This window comes from Bubalus kerabau, chromosome 1, assembly GCF_029407905.1.
Source record: "Bubalus kerabau isolate K-KA32 ecotype Philippines breed swamp buffalo chromosome 1, PCC_UOA_SB_1v2, whole genome shotgun sequence".
Taxonomy (NCBI): Eukaryota; Metazoa; Chordata; class Mammalia; order Artiodactyla; family Bovidae; genus Bubalus; species Bubalus kerabau.
The window spans coordinates 19388236-19412719 of NC_073624.1; the positions used below are offsets into that span (position 1 = coordinate 19388236).

A 24484-nucleotide genomic window follows, 5' to 3' on the forward strand; every position below is an offset into this window, starting at 1 on the left:
GTGATGTGACATCTCAGAGGTGTTTAGAACTGTTTTATTTTGTTTTGTTTTTCCATGAGTTCATCTTGTTAGGAAAGAGTGTGAGAATGTAGACCAAGTTTACATCCTTTTCAAAATAAGAGTGACCTGGAGCACTTGTGAGAATGCCCTCATTAGCCTCTAAGACAAGTGAGAAAGCAGGTCAGCCAACTAATCTTGCATTTCCTTTGAGAAAGATGGCATTTGAGGACCAATCCTCTAACAGCGTTTGACATGGAGCTTCCTAAATTAACAGCACAGCAAAAAGTTAATTTATTCAGAATATTTCATTTTGGGCAATTTTCATATGCCACAATTACAGGTCAGCACTACTCTATTGAAATACAGGCAATTAGAATATCTGAGGATTCATCTCCTAGTTAATACAGCATCACAAGAAAGTCACTGGGGATGGTCCCAGGGCACTGAGTTCAACATCATCGTACCCAGCATCCTCTCTCTTCCCCTGGAGTAGCCAGAGGCTCTCTTCTCCTTCCCCAGGATCAGCTGCCACTCTGGAGAAGTTCAGACAAGAGCCTGAAGTAGAAAAGAGAAGTTTGATTAGAACTGAGACACGAGTATAAGACAGAACCCTCTGGTGGAAGGGAGTCAAGCAAGTGCTTATGACAAAGCATCCCTGGGACCCGGGTGTGGGGAGGGAGGCTCAGGCTATTTCACATGAGTTCCAGTGAGGATGGATCCCAGCTGTCCCTTCAGTTCATGTGGTCTCCTGGGCCTCAGTGTTGGGGAAATCCTGCATCACAGGAGACCTGTGCTCAGGAGCTCTGGGAGACCTGCTTCCAGGCAACACAATACCAAGGAGATGCCCAGAAACGGTAAGAATCATAAAAAGGAATTTAAATGTTCTCCTTTCACAGGTGATAGATGCAAATTCACAATAAGAGGGAGACTGGAAACAGGAAAATTCAGAATTCCTCACTCACAACCCAAGTCTGCTCTTAGTTGACTTGACTCCTGTTCCCAAATGTCCACAAATAGTATCACAGGGGCACCCACAGATATCTCCTCCCCAGAAACTACACAGACCCTCAGATGGAGAAATACTCTTTTTCTAGAGAATGAGGGTCTTCTCGCAGCTTCTGAAATATCAGTTTATTGTGATACACACAGTCAAAGGCTTTGGCATAATTAATAAAGCAGAAATAGATGTTTCTCTGGAACTCTCTTGCTTTTTCGATGATCCAGCGAATTTTGGCAATTTGATCTCTGGTTCCTTTGCCTTTTCTAAGTGCAGCTTGAACATCTAGAATATCATGGTTCGTGCCCTGTTTAAGCCTGGCTTGGAGAATTTTGAGCATTACTTTGCTAGAGTGTGAGATGAGTGCAATTGTGCAGTAGTTTGAACATTCTTTGGCATTGCCTTTCTTTGGGATTGGAATGAAAACTGACTTTTCCAGTCCTGTGGCCACTGCTAAGTTTTCAAAATTTGCTGGCATATTGAGTGCAGCACTTTCACAGCATCATCTTTTAGGATTTGAAAGAACTCAACTGGTATTCTATCACCTCCACTATCTTTGTTCATAGAGATGTTTCCTAAGGCCCACTTGACTTCACATTCCAGGATATCTGGCTCTAGGTGAGTGATCACACCATCATGATTATCTGGGTCATGAAGATTTTTTTGTATAGCTCTTCTGTGTGTTCTTGCCACCTCTTCTTAATATCTTCTGCTTCTGTTAGGTCCATAACATTTCTGTCCTTTATTGTACCCATCTTTGCATGAAATATTTCCTTTGTATCTGTATTTTCTTGACCAGATCTCTAGTCTTTCCCATTCCATTGTTTTCCTCTGTTTCTTTGCATTGATCAGTGAGGAAGGCTTTCTTATCTCTCCTTGCTATTCTTTGGAACTCTGCATTCAAATGGATATAACTTTCCTTTTCTCCTTTGGTTTCACTTCTCGTCTTTTCTCAGCTATTTGTAAGGCCTCCTCAGACAACCATTTTGTCTTTTTGCATTTCTTTTTCTTGGGGATATTTTTGATCACTGCCTCCTATACAATGTCACGAACCTCCGTCCATAATTCATCAGGCACCCTGCCTATCAGACATAATCCCCTGAATCTATTTGTCACTTCTACTGTATAATCATAAGGAATTTGATTTAGGTCATACCTGAATGGTCTAGTGGGTTTCTCTACTTTCTTCAATTTAAGTCTGAATTTGGCAATAAGGAGTTCTTGATCTGAGCCACAGTCAGCTCCTGGTCTTGTTTTTGCTGACAGTATAGAGCGTCTCCATCTTTGGCTGCAAAGAATATAATTAATCGGATTTCGGTACTGACCATCGGATGATGTCCACATGTAGAGTCCTCTCTTGTGTTGTTGGAAGAGGGTGTTTGTGTGTTCTCTTGGCAAAACTCTATTAGCCTTTGCCTTGCCTCATTTTGTACTCCATGGCCATATTTGGCTCTTACTCCAGGTATCTCTTGACTTCCTACTTTGCATTCCAGTCCCTTATAACGAAAAGGACATCTTCTGTAGGTGATAGTTCTAAAAGGTCATGTAGGTCTTCATAGAACGGCAACTTCAGCTTCTTCAGCATTACTGATTCGGCATAGACCTGGATTACTGTGATATTGAATGGTTTGCCTCCGTGTATGTGACCGTGCAAAGATATTATTAAAACACTTGTTTCATTTTTGAATTTGGTTTAGTTCAGTTCAGTCACTCAGTCATGCCTGACTCTCTGTGGCCCCATGGAATGCAGCACACCCGGCTTCCCTGTCTATCACCAACTCCCAGAGCTTGCTCAAACTCATATCCATCGAGTTGGTGATGCCATCCAACCATCTCATCCTCTGTCATCTCCTTCTCCTCCTGCCTTCAATCTTTCCCAGCATCAGGGTCTTTTCTAAGGAGTCAGTTCTTCGTATCAGGTGGCCAAGGTATTGGAGCTCTAGTTCAGCTCAGTCCTACCAATGAATATTCAAGATTGATTTCCTTTATTTTTTTATTTTTTTTTTTTAGGTTGTGAATATATTTTTTTTAATTTTATTTTATTTTTAAACTTTACATAACTGTATTGGTTTAAATTGACTGGGTTGATCTCCTTGCCATCCAAGGGTCTCTGAAGAGTCTTCTCCAACACTACAGTTCAAAAGCATCAATTCTTCAGCGTTTAGCTTTGTTTTAAATATGCTCAATTAATCGATAAATTTCTGTTTCAGCCATGACACAATGCTTGTGGGATCTTAGTTCCTTGACCAGGGTTGAACCTAAGCCCTAGCAGTGAAAGTGCAGAATCCTAACCTCTGGACCACCAGGAAATTCTGTAATCTATAAACCATTATGCAAGTATATCACATATAAAGTGATAAGTTTATGTCACATTATGGAGGCATAAATGCCAAATGCAGAGTGATTCCTCACTCCTTGCAAGGAGTCTGACAGCATTAAATATGGCATATGGTCAAGATGATGCTACCAAATATATGAGATTACCTATATTTTGACTCTCTAGGGAGGCTGGGCATTGAGGAGCACAAATTCACTCTTTTCAGATAGAAAGATTGCAGGAGATCAACTGACCCCACTCACCTGTCTGAGAGGACCTCACCCCATTCTCCTTCTCTGGGGGCACCTCCTCCTCGTTCCCCTGAGAGGCAGAAGGAGTTCCAGGCACTGGTACTTCTTCAGCATCATCGTAATTTTCATCAGGGACATCAGTCCTCTGATCTGGGGGTTCCAAGAGCAGACAAGGGAGTGGATGAAACCACAGTAACTGGGTTGGACTGGGGAATACCTAAGATACCTTCTGACCCAGAGTTTCTGAGTTTCTGAATAGAGGCACCAGTCACTCCTTGTTTCAACAGACTTTTTTCTCTAAGACCATGTTTCATTTTGATGTGTCCATAAGCCAAAACATGATTTTACATATCTCAATATTTTCTGGTGGAAACTATGTATCTCAAGCAACTCTTCCACCATTGAGCATTGCTAAAGTACTTTGACAAATTGTGCTTTACAGATGTTATTTTTTAAAAACATTGTGTGCCTGTGGTGATTCTGGACACAGAGAGACCAGCCCCAACATGAGACATCACAGAACAGCCAGAGAAGGAGAAGGACGAACCCCATCTGGACACAAGGGATGCCTCTGATCCATCAAAGGAAAACCATTCCCCTTAAATCTCCTCTCTATGAGGGAAACTCTCCTCCCCAGAGCCCAGCCGAGGCAGGTCCACCTCTATTTCCTGGAGCGGATCTGTAGTCACTGTTGTCCTCACCATCCCTGGTGTAATACGGCAGTTTAGTCAGTGAGAACTCTGACGGGAAGCCTCATGTGGAGACAAACATCACAGAACACACAGAATTTTTCCTCCCCACACCCACGGGACCTGTGTTAAGGCTGAGAAGGGACAGGCCTGGCTTCTGCAGTATAGACAGAGGCTGGGAGGTCACGGGGCTCTGAGAGGCCTTCCTGCTTCTTTGGAGGAGCCGTCTCTGTGAGCCTGGGGCACACATGGGGTCTGCAGATGCTGAGAAGATGTGCACAGCCAGTGGGTGGTGACAACCAGAGATCCCAGGAGGGCAGACAGAGACACTCACCTGGGCGGCCCAGACATTCCTTCTGGGTCAGAAGGTAATCGAGCTCCTCATACACAGCTTCAGCAAGAGCATCTTCATAGCTGGATAAGGCTGAGAGATCCCCCAGCAGGTCAGAGAAGCTTCCCAGATACCCCAATCCAGCCAGCCCACCTTCATCTCCTTGGTGCTCACATGGGAGCTGCCAAACCTCAGCATCATCTCCTACCCCATGCACCATGTCAGCACCTTCTCCCCTCGTCTGACCCTGATTACAGCTCAGCGCCAACTCTGTCTGGTCTCACAGGAGAGGCCATGACTTATGAGAGTTCACACCCCAGTCCTAAGAACCTCTGTCTACTCAGCCCTTAAAGCTCAGCATAGAGCACATGGAGTCTGCAACTCAGAACAGTACCTGGCCCAGGTTCCCCTCCTCACACCTGCCCCATCTCCTGCCTCCACACACTCTCCCTGGTCCCCAGTTTCCCCTACAGCCCACCTCTGCGCTCTGCTCTCCATCTGAGTAGCTGAGTCACCAGGATGACGAGGACCAGGAAGAGAAGGGCCCCCAGAATGAGGCAGAGGACCCCAGGCAGGGAGAAGATGCCAGGAAGAGAATTTGAGGTTGTTCTGGTCCCTAAGGAGAACAGGAAAAAGGGCTGGAGAGAGTCTTGGGCACAGAGAAATCTCCTGTGTCAGCATTTTCAGGAGCTCCAGACAATGGTGTCTCAGTCTCAGACAGTGTCAGGGCTCCCCTGGGTCTCGTCCTGAGACAAGACAAATCCACGCTGGCCAGTGTGGCCCCGAGGCAGAGGTGGGGATTGTCAGGGAGCTGCCCTGCCAAGACAGCCTCTGAGGACCCAGGTCATCCCTTCTCCATGGGCTTCAGGAGACAGAGCATCAAACAGTGCAGGGACTTGCACCTCTCTGATGAGGAGCAACACTCAAGGGCAGGTGGGAGATCCTTAGATTCTGCAACAAGGAAACCAAACCTCCTTGGACCCTGGGCATGAGAACATTTGACCCTGGACATCAAGGCAGGGGATTTCCCAGTGTAATGCACTGGGTCCTCCCCAACAGCCACAGCTCCTCAGACTCTTTCCTCTTCTGAGTTGTCAGAGGGCCCACAGAATAGGTCCCCAGTATCTGAGTATCCTCTCCTGCCCGTGGATGGATCACAGTACCTGCTGTAGTCGTGGGCACTGTTGTCCTTACACCTAAAGAGAAAAACAGTAGTGTGGGAAGAAGAATTGGCCAGAACACAGGGCAAACCTTTTCCCTCCTGAGCCTGAAATCACCCCTCTCAGTCTCCACAGCATCAATGTCCAGGCCTCCCAGCACCCTCATCCTAGATCAGAGCCCCAGCACCCGGGATGTCTGAACATAAACTCCCCACCACGCCTGGTCCAGCCAACTGCCCCTGCGCTGCCCCAGCTCACCCAGGGTGGACCCCGAGCCCCTCACTCACCAGAGCACCTCACACCAGCATCCTCCTCGTGCTTGCAGTCGCTCTGCCCCCAGGGCTCCGCAGCACAGTCCCACAGAGAGGACTCCCAGCCCCCGCACTGCACCTCGTCCAGCCAGATGCTCCCATTTCCAGGGCCAAATGCTGCAGACCACACGGCTTCCAGGGCCTGGCCACAGCCCAGCTGCTGACACACCACCTCGGCCTCTGCCAGGCTCCAGGAGTCATCGCACACGGTGCCCCAGGTTCCGCTGTGCCACACCTCCACCCGCCCTGAGCACTCGGTGTCTCCTCCCCTGAGTCTCAGCTTCTCTTTGTCTGAAAAGGCAGCAGCCCCTCCTGTGACTGCCCTGGTGGGAGGAAGGAGTCCCTGGGAGCCACAGGGGAGGGGGCATGCTGATGTACCTGTGCAGGGGGCAGCAGTTGGACAGCTCTTGGGTCTTCTTCCTGCACACAAAGGGGAAACAGTGGATCAGGAACAGCTGAGGGTGTTCCTGTCCCCACATAAGATTATCTAAGGTCCATGGCTCAGTGCAAATGACATGTGAAAACACAGGCTCATTATCTCCTGGGATGAAACATTCACTGCATCTGATCACCAGCTGAAATTACTTTAAATATTTACTTGTTTATCAGTCTTCACACCCCACAGCAAATATAAACACAGACATCTACGAATGTACACACACTCCTCTGAATGAAAGTTCCATTAGAAGAAGGACCTTGTATATCTTATATGTGCCATGTTTCTGCTATTAGGACAGTGCCTGCACATTGTATGCACTCATTCAACAAATATCTATGGAAAACCATTTCAAAATACCTAGATAGGAGCTTGATAAATATTTATTAAATGAATGAATAGACAAATAAAATTCAGTGAAATAAAATTTCTTTTTTTTTAATTCATACTAATCAGTGAAATAGTAAACCAAATATAAATTAATGGTAACAGTCTATGATAATAGTTGATATTAAAAATAATCAGTCCAGAAGCACAGAGTCAATTTATATTCAAAATCTCATGTACACAATTTTAATGGAAAAGTATTAGATAGATTATAAACTACTCTTACCTATTATTCAGTGTGACAAGTGGGCAAGTGAAGTCTACTATTGTAAAAGGAAACTCTCTTTTCTAAATTTATTTTTAATTGGAAGATAATTGCTCCACAATGTAGTGTTGGTTATGTGTGTGTGTGTGTTAGTCGCTCAGTCATGTCCAACTCTTTGTGACCCTATGGACCCACCAGGCTCCTCTGTCCATAGGATTTTCCAGACAAACATACTGGAGTGGATTGCTATTCACTTCTCCACTACCACTACCTGGATCCTCCCTACCCAGGGATCAAACCCAGGTCTCCTGCACTGCAGGCAATTTCTTTGCTGTCTGTGACACCAGAAAAGCCCATAGTGTGGATTAGGAATCTCTTAAAAAGGACGTATACAAGAAAGACCTGGTAGAATTCTGAGAAGATATATGGACACATATACGTACACACTGAGTAAGCCAGAAATTTTTGCAATGGTTAAAAAAAGCCTACTGATATACCTGTGGCAGATTCATGTTGATGTATGGCAAAACCAATACAATATTGTAAAGTAATTAACCTCCAATTAAAATACATAAATTTATATTTAAAAAAGAAAAAATAAAAATCTATTATCAACTTGAAAAAAAAAACTACAGGGGAAAAGTGATGGGGGACGGGAAAAAAAAAAAAGCCTACTAAGAAAAATTTGTATTGAGAAGATGCAGAAATAATAAACAAAAGACTGAAAATATATACAAAAGAATTGAAGCTGAGAGAAATAAATATAAATTCAAAAAAACAGAAGGATAAATAGTACCTGTCATAAAGTATCAATATTTTTATATTCTTTCCAGATCATCCTATCAAAACTCCTACCCACTCTATGCAGAGAATCTCTGAGAAAACAATGGCAGGACCTCTGTGAGCAGGTTGCTCATTTTCATGGTCAAAGACTTTACCACCTCTTAATTCACAGGGTTTAATTGTAGGGAAAATATCATCAATAAAAGGTCTCACAGTTTAATGCCTCTTTGGCCTTCAAATGAAAAAGACAAAGAGATGAGCGAAGAGAGGCAAGGAAGGGAGTGAGCCTCTGCTTTTGAAGTATCTGATCCCACATTCTCTTAGCTATGGGTTTCAGGCAACATCCAGCATACCATTCAAGGTGCACCTGAATGGGGTGTGTGTGTTTGTGTATGTGGAGGGGGAGGGAAGGAGAAAGAGAAACAGAGAGAAATGTTGAAGGAATAAGGTGCTATGGTGTGACTATTTGTCGCCCTCGCCAACATTTATTTCGTTCAAAATTTATTGCTGAAATCTCAGTTCCCAGTGTAACAGTATTTAGTGGTGGAGCTTTCTCAAACTCTTCCAAACACAGAAGAAAAGAACACTTCCAAATTAATTTTATGAAGCCAACATCAGTCTGATACCAAAGCCAGATAAGGATACCATGAGAAAAGAAAATTACGGGCTAATACTCTGATAAGTACAGGCGCAAAAATCATCAACAAAATATTAGAAAACTGAATTTGACGATACACTAAAAGAATCATACACCATAATCAAGTAATATTTGTTCCAAGGATACAAGGATAGTTCAACATTCACAAATTAATCAATGTGATACACCAAATAAACAAAATGAAGGTAAAAATCATATCCTCAAAGGATGCAGAAAAAGTGTTTGACCAATTCAACATCCACTTACAGGAAAAACTCTTTTACAAAGTAGGTATAGAAGGATTGCATCTCAACATAATTAAGGCCATATGAAAAGTACACAGCTAACATCATACTTGACTGTAAAAAACCAAAAGCTTTTCCTCTGAAATTAGACACAAGACAAAAATGTCTACTCTCACCACATTTATTCAACTTAGTTTTGGTAGTCCTATCCAGATCGATCAGGCAATAAAAAGAAACTCAAGACATCCAAATCTGAAAGGAAGAGGCAAAACTGACACTATTTGCAGATTGAAAAGTGAAAGTGTTAGTCACTCAGTCGTGTCTGACTCTTCACAACCCCAAGGACTGCAGCCTGACAGGCTCCTCTGTCCATTGGGATTCTCCAGGCAAGAATACTGGAGTGGGTTGCCATTCCTTCCTCCAGGGGATCTTCCTGACCCAGGGACTGAACCCGGGTCTCTTGCATTGCAGACAGATTTTTTACCATCAGAGTCATGAGGAAAGAAATCCCCTTACATGATATTATATGTAGAAAACACTAAAGACTTCAGCAAAAATATGAGAACTAATACACTCAGTAAAGTTGCAGAAGAAAAATCTGTATACAAAAATCATATGCATTTCTTTACACTAACAACAAACTGCTATAAAAGAAACTGAGAAAACAATTCTATTTACATTTGCATGAAAATGAATAAAATGTCTAGGAATAAATTTAACCAAGGGGGTGAAAGACATGTACACTGAAAACTAAAAACACATTGATGAAAGATACTGAAGATGACTCAAATAAATGGAAAAATATTCTGTGCTCATGGATTGGAAGATCTAATATTATTAATATGCCCATACTACCCAAAGCAATCTACAGATTCACTGCAATCCTTATCAAAATTCAATGGAAGTTTTCACAGATACAGAAGAAACAATCCTAAAATTTGCATGGAACCACAAAAGACGCTCAATACCAAAGCAATCTTGAGAAGAATAACAAAGCTGGAGGTGTCGTGCTTCTTGATTTCAAACTATATTACAAAGCTATATTAATCAAAACAGTATGTCGATGGTATAAAAATGAACACAGAGATCAATGGAATAGAATAGAAAGTCCATAAATAAACCCACATTTCTATGGTCAATTAATTTTTGACAAAGAAGCCAAGAATATACACTGGGAAAAGGACAGTTTTTTCAGTAAAGGGCATGGGGAACACTGCACAGCCACATGCAAAAAATGAAACTGGACCACTATCTTACACCATTCACAAAAATTAACTCAAAATAGATTAAAGACTTGCTCACAAGTCCTGAAGCCATAAAATTTCTAGAAGAAAAAACAGAAAATAAAATCCTTGACACCAGTCTTTGTGATGATTTTTTGGATTTGACACCAAAAGCAAAGGGAACAAGAGTAAAAACAAGCAGTTGTGATGACATAAGGCTAAAAAGCTTCTGCCCAATTAAGGAAGCCATCAACAAAGTGAAAAAGCACCTATGGAATTAGAGAAAATATTTGCACATTATATTTCTGGTAAGGATTATTATCCAAAATACACAAGGAACTCATACAACTCAGTAGCAAAAAACAGTCTGATTTTTTAAAAATGGGCAGAGAACCTGAATAGATATTTTTTTAAAGAATACATACAACTTGCCAATAGGTACATGAAAACATGCTCAACACTATTAATCATCAGAAAATACAAATCAAAACCACAATGAGATATGACCTCATATCCTCTAGAAAGGCTTTTATCCAAAAGAAGAAAGAACAGGAGTTGAGGAGAATGTGAAGAGACAGGAAAGCTTTTGCACAGTTAGAGGGAATGTAAGTTGATGCAGCCCCTATGGAAACAGTATTGAGGTGCATCAAAAATTAAAAATAGAACTGCCATATGATTTAGGAATTTCACTTTGGGATATTCATCTGAAGAAAACAAAAACATTAACTTGAAAACCCAATGTTCACTGCAGCAACATATGTTCAGTTGCTAGGTTGTGTCTGACTCTTTGCAACCCCATGGACTGCAGCATGCCAGGCTCCTCTGTCCTTCACTAACTCCCAAAGTTTGCTTAAATTCATGTCCACTGAACTGGTGATGCTATCTAACTATCTCATCCTCTGTGGCCCCCTTCTTCTTTTGCCTTCAATCTTTCCCACCATCCGGGTCTTTTCCAATGAGTCAGCTCTTCTCATCACGTGGCCAAAGTATTGGAGCTTCAGCTTCAGCATCAGTCCTTCCAATGAATATTCAGGGTTGACTTCCTTTAGGGTTGATTGGTTTGATCTCCTTGCTGCCCAAAGGACTCTCAATTCAATTGTGGCATCCAAGCACCACAATTCAAAAGAATCAACTCTTTTTAGCTTCTTCTATAACCCGGCTCTCACGTCCAGATTTGACTACTGGGAAAAATATAGCTTTGACCATATGGACCTTTGTCAGCAAAGTGATGTCTCTGCTTTTTAATACTCTGTCTAGCTTTGTCACAGAGGAACAAGCCTCTTTTAATCTCATGGCTGCAGTCACCATCAGCAGTGATTTGGGAGTCCAAGAAAAGAAAATCTGTCACTGTTTCCACTTTCTCCCCTTTTATTTGCCATGAAGAGCTGATGATCTTAGGTTTCAGAATGTTGAGCTGTAAGCCAGCTTTTCACTCTCCTCTTTCACCCTCAATGAGAGGCTCTTTAGTTCCTCTTGGCTTTCTGCCATTAGAGTGGTATCATCTGTGTATCTGAGGTTGTTGATATTTCTCACAGCAATCTTGATTCCAGCTTGTGATTCATCCAGCCTGGCATTTCCTATGATGTTCTCTGCATATAAGTTAAATAAACAGGGTGACAATATACAGCCTTGATGAACTCTTTTCCCAATTTGGAACCAGTCGGTTGTTTCATGTCCAGTTCCAACTGCTGCTTTTTGATCTGCATACAGGTTTCTCAGGAGGCAGGTAAGGTGCCCTGATATTCTCATCTCTTTAAGAATTTTCCACAGTTCATTGTGATCCACATGGTCAAAGGCTTTATGTAGTCAATGAAGCAGATGTTTTTCTGGAATTCTCTGGCTTACTCCATGATCCAACAAATGTTGGCAATTTGATCTCTGGTTTATCTGCCTTTTCTAAACCTAGCTTGTACATCTCGGAAGTTCTCAGTTCACTTACTGCTGAAGCCTAGCTTGAAAGACTTTGAGTATAACCTTGCTAGCATGTGAAATGAGCACAGTTGTGAGGTAGTTTGACCATTCATTGGCATTGGCCTTCTTTGAGATTGAAATGAAAACTGACCTTCTCCAGTCCTGTGGCCACTGATGAATCTTCCAAATTTGCTGACATATTGACTGCAGCACTTCAACAGTATTACCTTTTAGTATTTTATAGCAATATATATGAGTCAAACAATGTAAGTCTTCACTGATGAATGGATAAAGAAAATGTAATATAGACTTATATCCACCCATAAAAAAAGAAGAACATCTTGCCAGTTTCAACAACATGGATGGACCTCAAGGGCATTATGCTAAGTAAAACAAATCAGACAGAGAAAGAAAAATACCATATAATCTCATTTATATGTGTAATATTAAAACAAAAAGCAAGTTCAGAGACGTTGAGTAGTTGGTGGCTGCCAGAGGTGGGGGATTTGGTGTGGGCAAAGGTAATCAAAAGGTATAAATTTGAATTATAAAATTAATAGGTGAAGAGATATAACATACAGCATGGTGACTATAGTGAATACTGCATTGTCTATTTGAAGGAGGGCAAGAAAATACATCTTAAACATTCTCATCATGAAGGAAATTTTTAACTATATATATGGATCTATATATATGGATCCATATATATAGATATAACTAGACTTACTGTAGTGATCATTTATCAATACACACAAACATATAAGCATTTTGTTGAACACGGCAAAAAATATAATGTTGTATCAATTATATCAATTAAAAAATTTTCATAAAGCAAGTTTGGAACATGTAGATTAAATAAGCTCCATCCAAACTTCATTTTATAAACTCAACTTAAACCCATCACTTAGATTTTAATATATCAAATCTCACTAACAACATCCTACAGAGTTGGGAAAGACACAGAAACAGACATAAGTCACCTTCACACGAGATGTAGGCTTCCTCCTTTGGAGAGCATGAACTGTATTTCCATGGGCCAGAAGGACACTGCCAGAGAGAGGTATCAGTTTTCCGACACTGAATTAAATCTACCCACCGGGGTCTAGAACCTTCCCTGAGACCAACAGAGGTGTTGAGACTTCCACTGTCCCCACAGCCAAGCTGACTGCAGATGATGGACACAGTGATGTCTTCCATGGGGCTGCGGCAGACACTGCCCCAGGTCCCATTGTAGAAAACTTCCAGCCACCCAGCACACTGCTGGTCCTCGCTGACCATCCTGAGCGACAGGAACTCTAAGATCAAAAGAGAGGAGACAGGACACAGTGACACCCCACTCAGTGCTCTAGGTTTTCCTCTCTCCGGAAAAATGTGAACACTGATCTCTGTCAGCTGAGGAAGCAAATCCATTAGATGACCAGAGTGAAACCTGCCTCCTTTTTATCTGACTTTCTCCATTTGTGTCTGTCTTTCTAAATATTTCTACCACTATGATGTAGTGGATATGAACTGAGAGGAAGACCAACCTGGACACCTGCAGAGAGAGGGAGCTGACTCCTGCTTCCTGACAAAACATCTAAAAGAGTGTATGAAAGGGATGTGATGTGGACAGTGTGGAGGCAGATAAAATAATGGACCTGTGACTGTTTCCTTATCTGGCAAAGGGGACTTTACAGATGTGATTAAGGTAAGGACCTTGAGATTACCCTGAAATATGATGGATTAACCACCTGCTGCTGCTAAGTCGCTTCAGTCATGTCCGACTCTGTGCAACGCCATAGACGGCAGCCCACCAGGCTCCTCCGTCCTTGGGATTCTTCAGGCAAGAAAACTGGAGTGGGTTGCCATTTACTTCTCCAGTGCATGAAAGTGAAGTCGCTCAGTTGTGTCTGACTCCTAGGGACTCCATAGACTGCAGCCTACCAGGCTCCTCCATCCATGGGATTTTCCAGGCAAGAGTACTGGAGTGGGTTGCCATTGCCTTCTCCCACCTGAGCACAGTCTAATCACAATCTTAGACTCACTATCCTTTAGAGTGGAATACTTTTCCTCGTTCTGGTTAGAGGGAGATGTGAATGTGTATAACAGTTAGAGAGGTGGAGCGTTGCTGGTCTGATGATGAACAGAAGGGGGTTATGACCGAAGGCAGGCAGGCAGTTTTTAGAAGCTTGAAAAGACAAGAAACAGATTCTTTCCCAGAGGCTCAGAGGTGATGTGACCCTACTGAAACCTTAGTCCCCATCCTGTGAGATTCCTGCTGGACATCTAAGCTACAGAAGTGTAAGGAAGTAAATGTGTTGTTTTAAACCATTAACTATGTGGTGGTTTGTTACAAAACAAAAAAACTAGCACCTTGGCTTTAAGACTTCTCTACCATATGTACCAGAAGAGTGAGCCCTGATTTCAAGGAAAACTGAGAAAAGGCTCTGCCAGCAAACACTACTGAGGAGAAAGGACCAGAATCTCAGCTGCTGCAGGAGGCAGTGAAAGCACCTCATCTTCACGTCTGCTGGAAAGACAGCCTTCATGGGAGGAAGCCTCCTTCTCTGGTCCTTTCAGCATCTCTCCCTCAGGGATCAGACCCCCGTCCTCCTGGGCACTCCCCTCCCCTAGCCTGTGGACAGTGTGGAGTGCTGACCTGAGCAGATGACTCCGGCGTCCTCCTTGTGTCTGCAGTCGTGCCGCCCCCAGCCCCGGGAAGGGCACCTCCACACGTGGGACTCCTTTCCTGTGCAGTTCAGGTCGTCCAGCCAGATGGGCCCTGATCCTGCCCCAAAGTGAGCAGACCCCGTGGCATTGAGGGCTTCTCCACAGCCCAGCTGCCTGCACACCACGCGGGCATCCTCCAGGTCCCAGCCGTCATCACAGATGGTACCCCAGGAGCCCTGGTCAAGGATCTCCACTCTCCCGGCGCAGGGACCGCCCCCATCCACCAGGCGGAGCTGTCTACTGTCTGAGGAGAGAGAAATGGGACAATGAGGCCTTGACCTGGGGGGTGAATAGGATCTTCTGTCCTGCGGGACCCTCACCTGAGCAGTAGGGGGCGCTCTCCTCTGAGGCTGCAGACCCTGCTTGTTCAGACACAGAGTCATTGCACTGGGGCAGCACCTGGCTGTGATTTCCTGAAAAAAGAGCGATGATTAGAGGGTTGGGAGGGTTGAAGAACAGGAAACTCAGTTAAGCAAAATAATTTTTAGGAGGGGAGGGGAGTTTGGGGGGAAATGGGTACATGTATATGTATGGCTGAGTCCCTGCCTGTTCACCTGAAACAGTAACAACATTGTTAATCGGCTAAACCCAATACAAAGTAAAAAATTCAAAATAAAATAATAATAATAATAATGATCTAGTGATGGAGCTGAGATGAAAGCTGTAACATACCAGTAAAGTTACCATAATCTTAGTGTTCCCTTTCTCTATGAACAGCCCTGGTCCTGACAATACCATGATTCCTGTTTTAAGCCAAGCTTTGCCCTAAGAATGAGTTAAATAAGTTGCTCTATCCTTAATCTACCCCTAAATAGAAGAAGCAAAACAAAATCCTTTCTGAAGGCTTTGTACAATTTTTTATCTACAATGTTTGTGATTTTTAAAAACACTTATATAAAAGAGATCTCATGGAAAACAAGAGGAAAAAGAAACATTAAAAAATTTTCCCAGGGTATTTGGCTCTTAAAGTTACCTGACAGAGAGTTTATTTTATTTTTATTAATTTTTATTTGAGCATAATTGCCTTACAATGTTGTGGATGCTTCTGCTGTACAGCAAATTCAATACGTTATATATACATGTAAGGGTTTCCTAGGTGACTCAGTGGTTAAAAAAAAAAAATCTGCCTGCCAAATAGGAGACTGGGGTTCCATCCCTAGTTGGGAAGATCCTCTGGGGAAAGAAATGGCAACCCACTCCAGTATTCTTGCCTGGGAAATCCTATGGACAAAGGAGTGTCTTGGGCTACAGTCCATGAGGTCACAAAAGAGTCAGACGCAACTAGGCAACCAAACAACAAGATATATATATATATATATATATATATATATATATATATCCCCTCTTTCTTGGATTTACTTCCTATTTACATCACCACAGAGCACTGAGTAGAGTTCGCTGTGCTATACAATAGGTTATTATTTATCTATTTTATGTGTTCAGTTCAGTAGCTCAGTAGTGTCTGACTCTTTGTGACCCCATGCATCACAGCATGCCAGGCCTCCCTGTCTATCACCAACTCCCGGAGTCCACCCAAACCCATGTCCATCAAGTCGATGATGCCATCCAACCATCTCATCTTCTGTCATCCCCTTCTCTTCCTGCCCTCAATCTTTCCCAGCATCAGTGTCTTTACCAATGAGTCAGCTCTTCACATCAGGAGGCCAAAGTATTGGAGCTTCAGCTTCAACATCAGTCCTTCCAGTGAACACCCAGGACTGATTTCCTTTAGGATGGACTGGTTGGATCTCTTTGCACTCCAAGGGACTCTCAAGCGTCTTCTCCAACACCACAGTTCAAAAGCATCAATTCTTTGGTGCTCAGCTTTCTTTATAGTCCAATTCTCACATCCATACATGACCACTGGAAAAACCATAGCCTTGACTAGATAGACCTTTGTTGGCAAAATTTATGTGTGTGTGCATGCTAAGTCACTTCAGTCATGTCTGACTCTGTGACACTATGGATTGTAGCCCATCAGGCTCCATGTCTATGGGATTCTCCAGGCAATATCTATTTTATACTTAGTATCAATAATGTAGGGCTTCTGAGTCTGGTGGCTGAGGCAGTAAAGAATCCGCCTGCAATGCAAGAGAGCCTTGGGTTGGGAAGATCCCCTGGAGGAGGGTATGGCAACCCACTCCACAATTCTTTCCCGGAGAATCCCCATGGACAGAGGAGCCTGGCAGGCTACAGTCCATGGGGTTGCAAAGAGTCGGATACGACTAAGCGCACAGCACAGCACATCAATAGTGTCTATATGTCATATATGTCAATCTCAATGTCCCAATTCATCCCACTCTTCATTTCCCCTCTTAGTATCCATGTGATGTTCTCTAGGTTGATGTCTCTACTTCTGCTTTGCAGTAAGTTCATCGCTACCATTTTTTCTAGATTCCACATATAAGTGATGTTATACCATATTTGTTTTTCTCTTTCTGATTTACTTCATTCTACATAACAATCCTATTTCAAATCCTAAAAGATGATGCTGTGAAAGTGCTGCATTCAATATGCCAGCAAATTTGGAAAACTCAGCAGTGGCCACAGGACTGGAAAAAGTCACTTTTCATTCCAATCCCAAAGAAAGACAATGCCAAAGAATGCTCAAACTACCACACAATTGCACTCATCTCACTAGCAAAGTAATGCTCAAAATTCTCCAAGCCAGGCTTCAACAACACGTGAACTGTGAACTTCCAGATGTTCAAGCTGGTTTTAGAAAAGGCAGAGGAACCAGAGATCAAATTGCCAACATCCACTGGATCATCGAAAAAGCAAGAGAGTTCCAGAAAAAACATCTATTTCTGCTTTATTGGCTATGCCAAAGCCTTTGACTGTGTGCATTACAATAAACTGTGGAAAATTCTAAAAGAGCTGGGAATACCAGACCATGTGACTTGCCTCTTGTGAAATCTGTATGCAGGTCAGGAAGCAACATTTAGAACTGGACATGGAACAACACACTGTCTCCAAACAGGAAAAGGAGTACGTCAAGGCTGTATATTGTCACCCTGCTTATTTAACTTATATGCAGAGTACATCATGAGAAACGCTGGGCTGAATGAAGCACAAGCTGGAATCAAGATTGCTGGGAGAAATATCAGTAACCTCAGATATGGAGATGACATCACCCTTATGGCAGAAAGTGAAGAGGAACTAAAGAGCCTCTTGGTGAAAGTGAAAGAGGAGAGTGAAAAAGTTGGCTTAAAGCTCAACATTCAGAAAATAAAGATCATGGCATCAAGTCCCATCACTTCATGGCAAATAGATGGGAAAACAGTGGAAACAGTGGCTGACTTTATTTTTTTGAGCTCCAAAATCACTGTAGATGGTGACTGCAGTCATGAAATTAAAAGATGCTTACTCCTTGGAAGAAAAGTTATGACCAACCTAGACAGCATATTAAAAAGCAGAGACATTACTTTGCCAACAAAGATCTATCTAGTCAAGGCTATGGTTTTTCCAATAGTCATGTATGGATATGAGTTGGACTATAAAGAAAGCTGAGCACCAAAGAATTTATGCTTTTGAACTGTGGTGTTGGAGAAGACTCTTGAGAGTCCCTTGCACTGCAAGGAGATCCAACCAGTCCATCCTAAACGAAATCAGTCCGGAATGTTCATTGGAAGGACTGATGCTGAAGCTGAAGCTCCAGTACTTTGGCCACCTGATGATGTGAAGAACTGACTCATTTGAAAAGACCCTGATGCCGGGAAAGATTGAAGGCGAGAGGTGAAGGGGACGACAGAGGATGAGTTGGTTGGATGGCATCACCAACTCAGTGAACATGAGTTTGAGTAATCTCTGGGAGTTGGTGATGGACAGGGAGCCCTCTTGTGCTACAGTCAATGGGGTGGCAAAGAGTCGGACATGACGAGGGACTGAACTGAACTAAACCGAACATAACAATCTCTAGGTCTATCCATGTTTCTGCAAATTTCACAACTTTATTCTTTTATGGCTGAGTAATATTCCATTTTATATATGTACAACTTCTTCTCTATCCATTCCTCCTGTGAGGACATTTAGGTTGCTTCTGTGTCCTGGCTGTTGTAAATAGTGCTGCAGTGAACATTAGGATGAATGTGTCTTTTTGAATGGTGATTCTCTCCAGGTATGTGCCCAGGAGTGGGATTGCTGAGTCATACGATAGTTCTATTTTTAGTTTTTTGAGGAACCTCCATACTGTTCTCCATAGTAGTTGTGCCAATTTACATACCCATATGTAGGAGGATTCCCTTTTCTGCACATTCTCTCCAGCATTTATTGTTCATAGATTTTTTTAATGATAGACATTCTGACTGGTGTGAAGTAATACCTGACTGCAGTTTTGCATCTCTCTAGTAATTAGTGATGTTGAACATCTTTTCATGTACTTGTTAGCCATCTGTATGTCTGGAGAAATGTCTGTTTAGGTCTTTTTCCCATTTTTCAATTGGGTTGTTTGGTTTGTTGATATTGAGTTATTTGTGCATTTTGAAGATTAGTCGCCTGTTAGTTGTTTCATTTTAGTTGCAAATATTTTCTCCCATTCTGACAGTTGTCTTTTTGTTCTGTTTATGGTTTCCTTTGCTATGCAAAGCCTTTTAAGTTTAATTAGGTCTTATTTGTTTATTTTTTTTTTTATTTTATTTACTCTAGAAGGTTGGTCAAAAAAGATCTTGTTGCAATTTATGTCAAAGAATCTTCTGCCTATGTTTTCCTCTAAGAGTTTTATAGTCTGACAGAGAATTTAAATGCCATGATTAAAGTCCTCAAAGAATTAATTAACAAGATGTGTGTCTTGGCAGAGAAATGATAACAAAAACAAATGAAAATTCTACAGTGAAAAAGTTAACAGCTGAAATTAAGAACTAGAGAATGAGTCTATAGCACATTAGATCAATATAAAGTAGAAATAGTAAAATGGAAGATGAGAGGATAAATATTCCTCTATATACAAAAGCTAGTTTCATGGTAAGTGCCTGGTTAACAATACTGTATAACAAAGTTTCTCCCCAAACTTAGCAGTTGAAGGAATTTTTTTTTTAATTTTGATCATAATTTCCTGGTCAGTAATTTGGGAAAGACTCAACTTGGCAGTTCTATCTTTGGGGTCTTTCATGTGGTTGCACTTAGATGTTATCTGGGGCTGATATCTCTAAAGGTTTGATTGAACTGTAGTTATGTAAGGAAATTCCCTGAAGTATTTTTTTTGTTGGGGAGATGGAGGGATAAAGAAGCATCCTATCTGCAACTTAATCCAGAAAGATTTTACATACTCAGGGAGGAAATGGGGCAGGAGAGGGACAAAGGAGGAGAGAGGGGGAAAGCTAGAGCAAGACAGAGAAAACTAGAGTGAGAGAGAGAGGGAGAGAAAAGAAAGAAGGATTAAAGCAAAATACTAACCTAACATTTGGGGAATCCAGATAAAGTTCAGAGAGAATTCACTCCTAGAAAACCTTCACTAAAGGAAATACTAGTAACATCAAACCCATAAAATGCCTAGGAGAAAACCTAGGTAAAGACATGCAAAACATCTGAGAGAAATTCAAGACTGAACTGAATGAAGGGATGTATATTTTGCCAATGATTTGGGAAACTCAATGTTGTCAAAATAAATCATTCTCAAATTTATATACAGATTAAAGCTAACCTCAATAAAATTCCCTGATGCTTTTGTGTGTGTGAAACATGACAAGATGATTCAAAATTTATGTTGTCGTTCAGTCACTCAGTCATGTCTGACTCTTTGCAACCCCATGGACTGCAGCACGCCAGGCTTCCCTATCCATCACCAACTCCCAGAGTTTACCCAAACTCATGTCCATTGAGTCAGTGATGCCATCCAACTATCTCATCTTCTGTTGTCCTTTTCTCCTCCTGCCTTCAATCCTTCCAAGCATCAGGGTCTTTTCTAATGAGTCAGCTCTTCACATAAGGTGGCAGAGTATCCGAGCTTCAGCTCAAAAATGTATACAAAATACAAAAACCAAGAATGACCAAGGCAGTTAGGAAGAACAGCAACAACATAACTTCTTTAAATTAAAGTTACCCAGACGTACTCTGTGTTTTTAGTCACTCAGTCATTTCCAATTCTTTGTGACCCAGTGGACTATAGCCCAACAAGCTCCTCTCTTCATGGGGACTCCCCAGGCAAGAATACTGGAGTGGGTTGCCATGCACTTCTCCAGGGGATCTTCCCAACCCAGGGATCAAACCCAGGTCTCCCACCTTGCAGACAGATTCTTTACCATCTCAGCAACCAGGGAAGGTTCAAGATTTACTATAAAATTACAATAATTAAGAAAATGTGGTACAGCTGAAGGATAGACAAATGACACAGTGGAATAGAATAGAAAGTCTAAAAGAAGTACTCAGACATATGTTCCCTTTTGTTTATCACAAAGGTGGCACTGCAGTAGGGAATAGTCTTTCCAGAAAAATATTTTCAGTCAACTGTATGCCCATATGAAAACATGACACTTGACCCTTATCCTACACAGTTATCAGTCCTAGAGGCACTGTATGATTACATGCAAAATAAAAGTAATTACACTTCTGTGAGATACTCTCAGAAAACATTTTTGTGATTTTGGAGTGGACAAAGTTCTTTCTAGAAGGATATAAGGAGCTCTATGGACTGGAACAAAGGACTGGTTCAAAACTGAGACAGGAGTACGTCAAGCCTGTATATCGTCACCCTGATTATTTAACTTCTATGCAGAACACGTCATGCGAAATGCCAGGATGGATGAAGCACAAGCTGGAGTCAAGATTGCTGGGAAACATATCAATAACCTCAGATATGCAGATGACACCACCCTTATGGCAGAAAGTGAAGAGGAACTAAAGAGCCTCTTGATGAAGGTGAAAGAGGTGAGTGAAAATGTTGGCTTAAAACTCAACGTTCAGAAAAGGAAGATCATGGCATCTGGTCCCATCCCTTCATGGCAAATAGATGGGGAAACAATGAAAACAGTGACAGACTTTATTTTCTTGGACTCTAAAATCATGGCAAATGGTGACTGCAGCCATGAAATTAAAAGATACTTGCTCCTTGGGAGAAAAGCTATGACAAACCTAGATAGCATATTAAAAAACAGAGATGTTACTTTGCCAACAAAGGTCCAACAAAGCTATAGTTTTTCCAGTAGTCATGTATGGATGTGAGAGTTGGACCATAAAGAAAGCTGAGCACTGAAGAATTGATGTTTGTGAACTGTGGTGTTGGAGAAGACTTTTGAGAGTCCCTTGGACTTCCAGGATATTAAACCAGTCAATCCTAAAGGAAATCAGTGCTGAATATTCATTGGAAGGACTGATGCTGAGGTTGAAGCTCTAATACTTTGGCCACATGATGGGAAGAACTGACTCATTGGAAAAGACCCTGATGCTGAAAAATACTGAAGGCAGGAGAAGGAGATGACAGAGGATGACATGATTGGGTGGTATCACCAACTCAATTGATATGAGCTTGAGCAAGCTGCGGGAGATGATGAAGGACAGGGAAGTTTGATGTGCTGCAGTCCATGGGATTGCAAAGAGTCGGATATGACTGAGTGACTGAACTGAACTGGCTGACTGAAGGAGCACTACATGTACAGTAAAAAAGGTGAATGAATTCACTTAAGATTAGTAACTTGACTCATTGAAGTACACCATACCATTAAGAAAATTAAAATATAAGACAGAATTAAACACACAAAAAACATAATAAATATTTATTCCAAAAGTCATCATCATGGTAACTTGCACCACTGTATTTGTAATAGTCAAAACCTGGCAACAAACTCAAATTTCTGCCACTAGTTGAATGGATCAATGCATGGTCATGTGATCATTCAAAGGAATACTCTATAGTAATAAAATTGAATACAATGTTGCCATAAACAACATCAGGAGTGAGAAATTAGACACGAAAGAAAACATTCTGTATGGTTATACATAAAGTTCAAAAACTGGGAAAATATTCTATGGCAGTACAAGTCTTAGGTAAGCAGTCTTCCCTGGAGAGGAGGAGGACACAGCTATTGGGAGGCGATAGTGACTCTGTGGTGCTGTGAATGTTCTCTTTGTAGAGCTGGGTTGGGGAACATGATCTAGGTATACACTTATTGTTTGTACTTTGTTCTCTATTATTGTCCTTAAATAATAATGTTTCATAAAAATATTATTCATCTAAGCATTTCTTTCCCTGACATAGCACTTCTTAGCATTTCTTAGCACTTCTTTCCCCTGAAAAAATGAGTGAACAATGAGAAGTTTATGGAGCAGGACCTTACGGAGCCTTCTCAGGACAGATCACCCTCATGTCCTGCACCTACTTCTGTCTGTAGAAAAGCCTTAGCCAAAGAATAAATTTAATCACAGAAATGAAAATTTTTTCAGAAACAAAGGAAAACAGTCAAATAGGATAAAATAATAATAGTTTAGCCCTAAACAAAGTCAAGGATTTTTAGTTCCTCCTCATGGGCTATAGCTAACATTCTGAGCCATATCCTTTGAGCTGTTTTGCAGATGCTGAAATCCCAACCAGGAGGTAGAAGTAAATTACATGATGACCAGACTAGTGGGGTGCCATTTCCTTCTCCAGGGGATCTTCCCACCCCAGGGATCAAACCTGAGTCTCTTGCATTGTAAGCAGATTCCTTACCATCTGAGTCAACAGGGAAGCCCTTCTTCATCTTACACAATTCCAATAATTGGCCTCAAGGAAATGGGAACAAACCAACACTAGAACTGATGATTAACTGTATTTCAAACAATAAAGGTGACACTGATCAGACCTATTTCAAGATGATTGTCAGGGCTAGCTGTGCTATTCTGCAGTAACCTCTCCCCTACCTCCACCTGTGCACTCCTGAAATTCCCATTTAAAAACTCTTGTCCCTGATCAGCAAGGGGGAGCTGGTTCTTTGGTACATTAGTCCTCTGTCTCCCCAGAACTGCTGGTTTTCTCAAAAAAGCTATCTTTAATTTTACCCCATGCTAATCTCTCAGGATTGGATTCTTGAGTAATGAGCAGTTGAAACCTGAGTTCAATAATTTCACTACAGAATATCTTCCTTTCTAAGCCTGTTTTCCCTTACTCTCTGCTTTGGGGAAATTTCACCCCAGGAGCATCCAAAGTATAGTAGCCCTTCCCTGTCTTACCTGAGCAGATCACAGAGGCCGTGTTGCCATGGGAACAGTCAGGAACACCCAGGGTAGTCACAGGGCATTTCCACAGGAAAGACTCAGCCCCTGAGCAGTGAAATCGGGCTTTCCAGAGTTGATCACTTCCTCCTGCTCCATTTGGGGTGGAGATGGCGACTCCACAGCCGAGCTGACGACAGACAACATTGGCATTGGCCAGACTCCAGTGGGAGGCACAGAGAGCTCTCCAATGTCCAGAAATATTCATCTCCACCTGCCCCTCACACTGAGAGGTGCCATTTTTCATGAGCCGGACTTCTGTGTACACTGATAGAAAAAGACAGGATTTCAGCACAATCTGATTTCTTTTTTACCTTGAACTGAGTGTACACAGAGGTTAAGTCCTGATGTGCATCTCACCTGAACAGACAACCTGAGCAGCTCCACTGGGGTGACACATGCCCCCTGGACAGGGCACTCTGGGGCAGGACCAGAGCTCAGGCTCCTCCCCCTCACACCTGAACTCTTCAGCCCAGACCTGGCCATCGGACTCTCTGAATGGCACATGTCCCAGGACAGACACAGCCTTGCCACATCCAAGCTCTGCACAGATGACCTGGGCAGTGGGGAGTGTGAAGTTCCCATCAGACACTGGGGTCCAGGCTTCTCCAGAATGCACTTCTACTCGCCCTGAGCAGGGTCCAACCCCTCCAGCCAGACGCACAAATCCTAAGAGAAACAAAGAACAACAAATGCAGTGAGTGTTCATGAA

At 42.2% G+C, this 24484-nt stretch overlaps 1 protein-coding gene across 1 annotated transcript in view; it reads right to left on the reverse strand.

The window, feature by feature from the left end:
• Window positions 1–409: 409 nt before the first annotated feature.
• Window positions 410–24484, reverse strand: part of LOC129621733 (antigen WC1.1-like) — a 62521-nt gene continuing 38446 nt past the window's right edge. The window contains exons 9-20 of the mRNA XM_055538835.1: window positions 24133–24441; window positions 23731–24039; window positions 14913–15005; window positions 14522–14836; window positions 12864–13178; window positions 6435–6476; window positions 6033–6347; window positions 5749–5781; window positions 5064–5201; window positions 4589–4678; window positions 3578–3715; window positions 410–555 (exon numbers count right to left, since the gene is read on the reverse strand). Coding sequence (XP_055394810.1) covers window positions 410–555; window positions 3578–3715; window positions 4589–4678; window positions 5064–5201; window positions 5749–5781; window positions 6033–6347; window positions 6435–6476; window positions 12864–13178; window positions 14522–14836; window positions 14913–15005; window positions 23731–24039; window positions 24133–24441 — 2243 coding nt within the window. The remainder of the gene's footprint in view (window positions 556–3577; window positions 3716–4588; window positions 4679–5063; window positions 5202–5748; window positions 5782–6032; window positions 6348–6434; window positions 6477–12863; window positions 13179–14521; window positions 14837–14912; window positions 15006–23730; window positions 24040–24132; window positions 24442–24484) is intronic.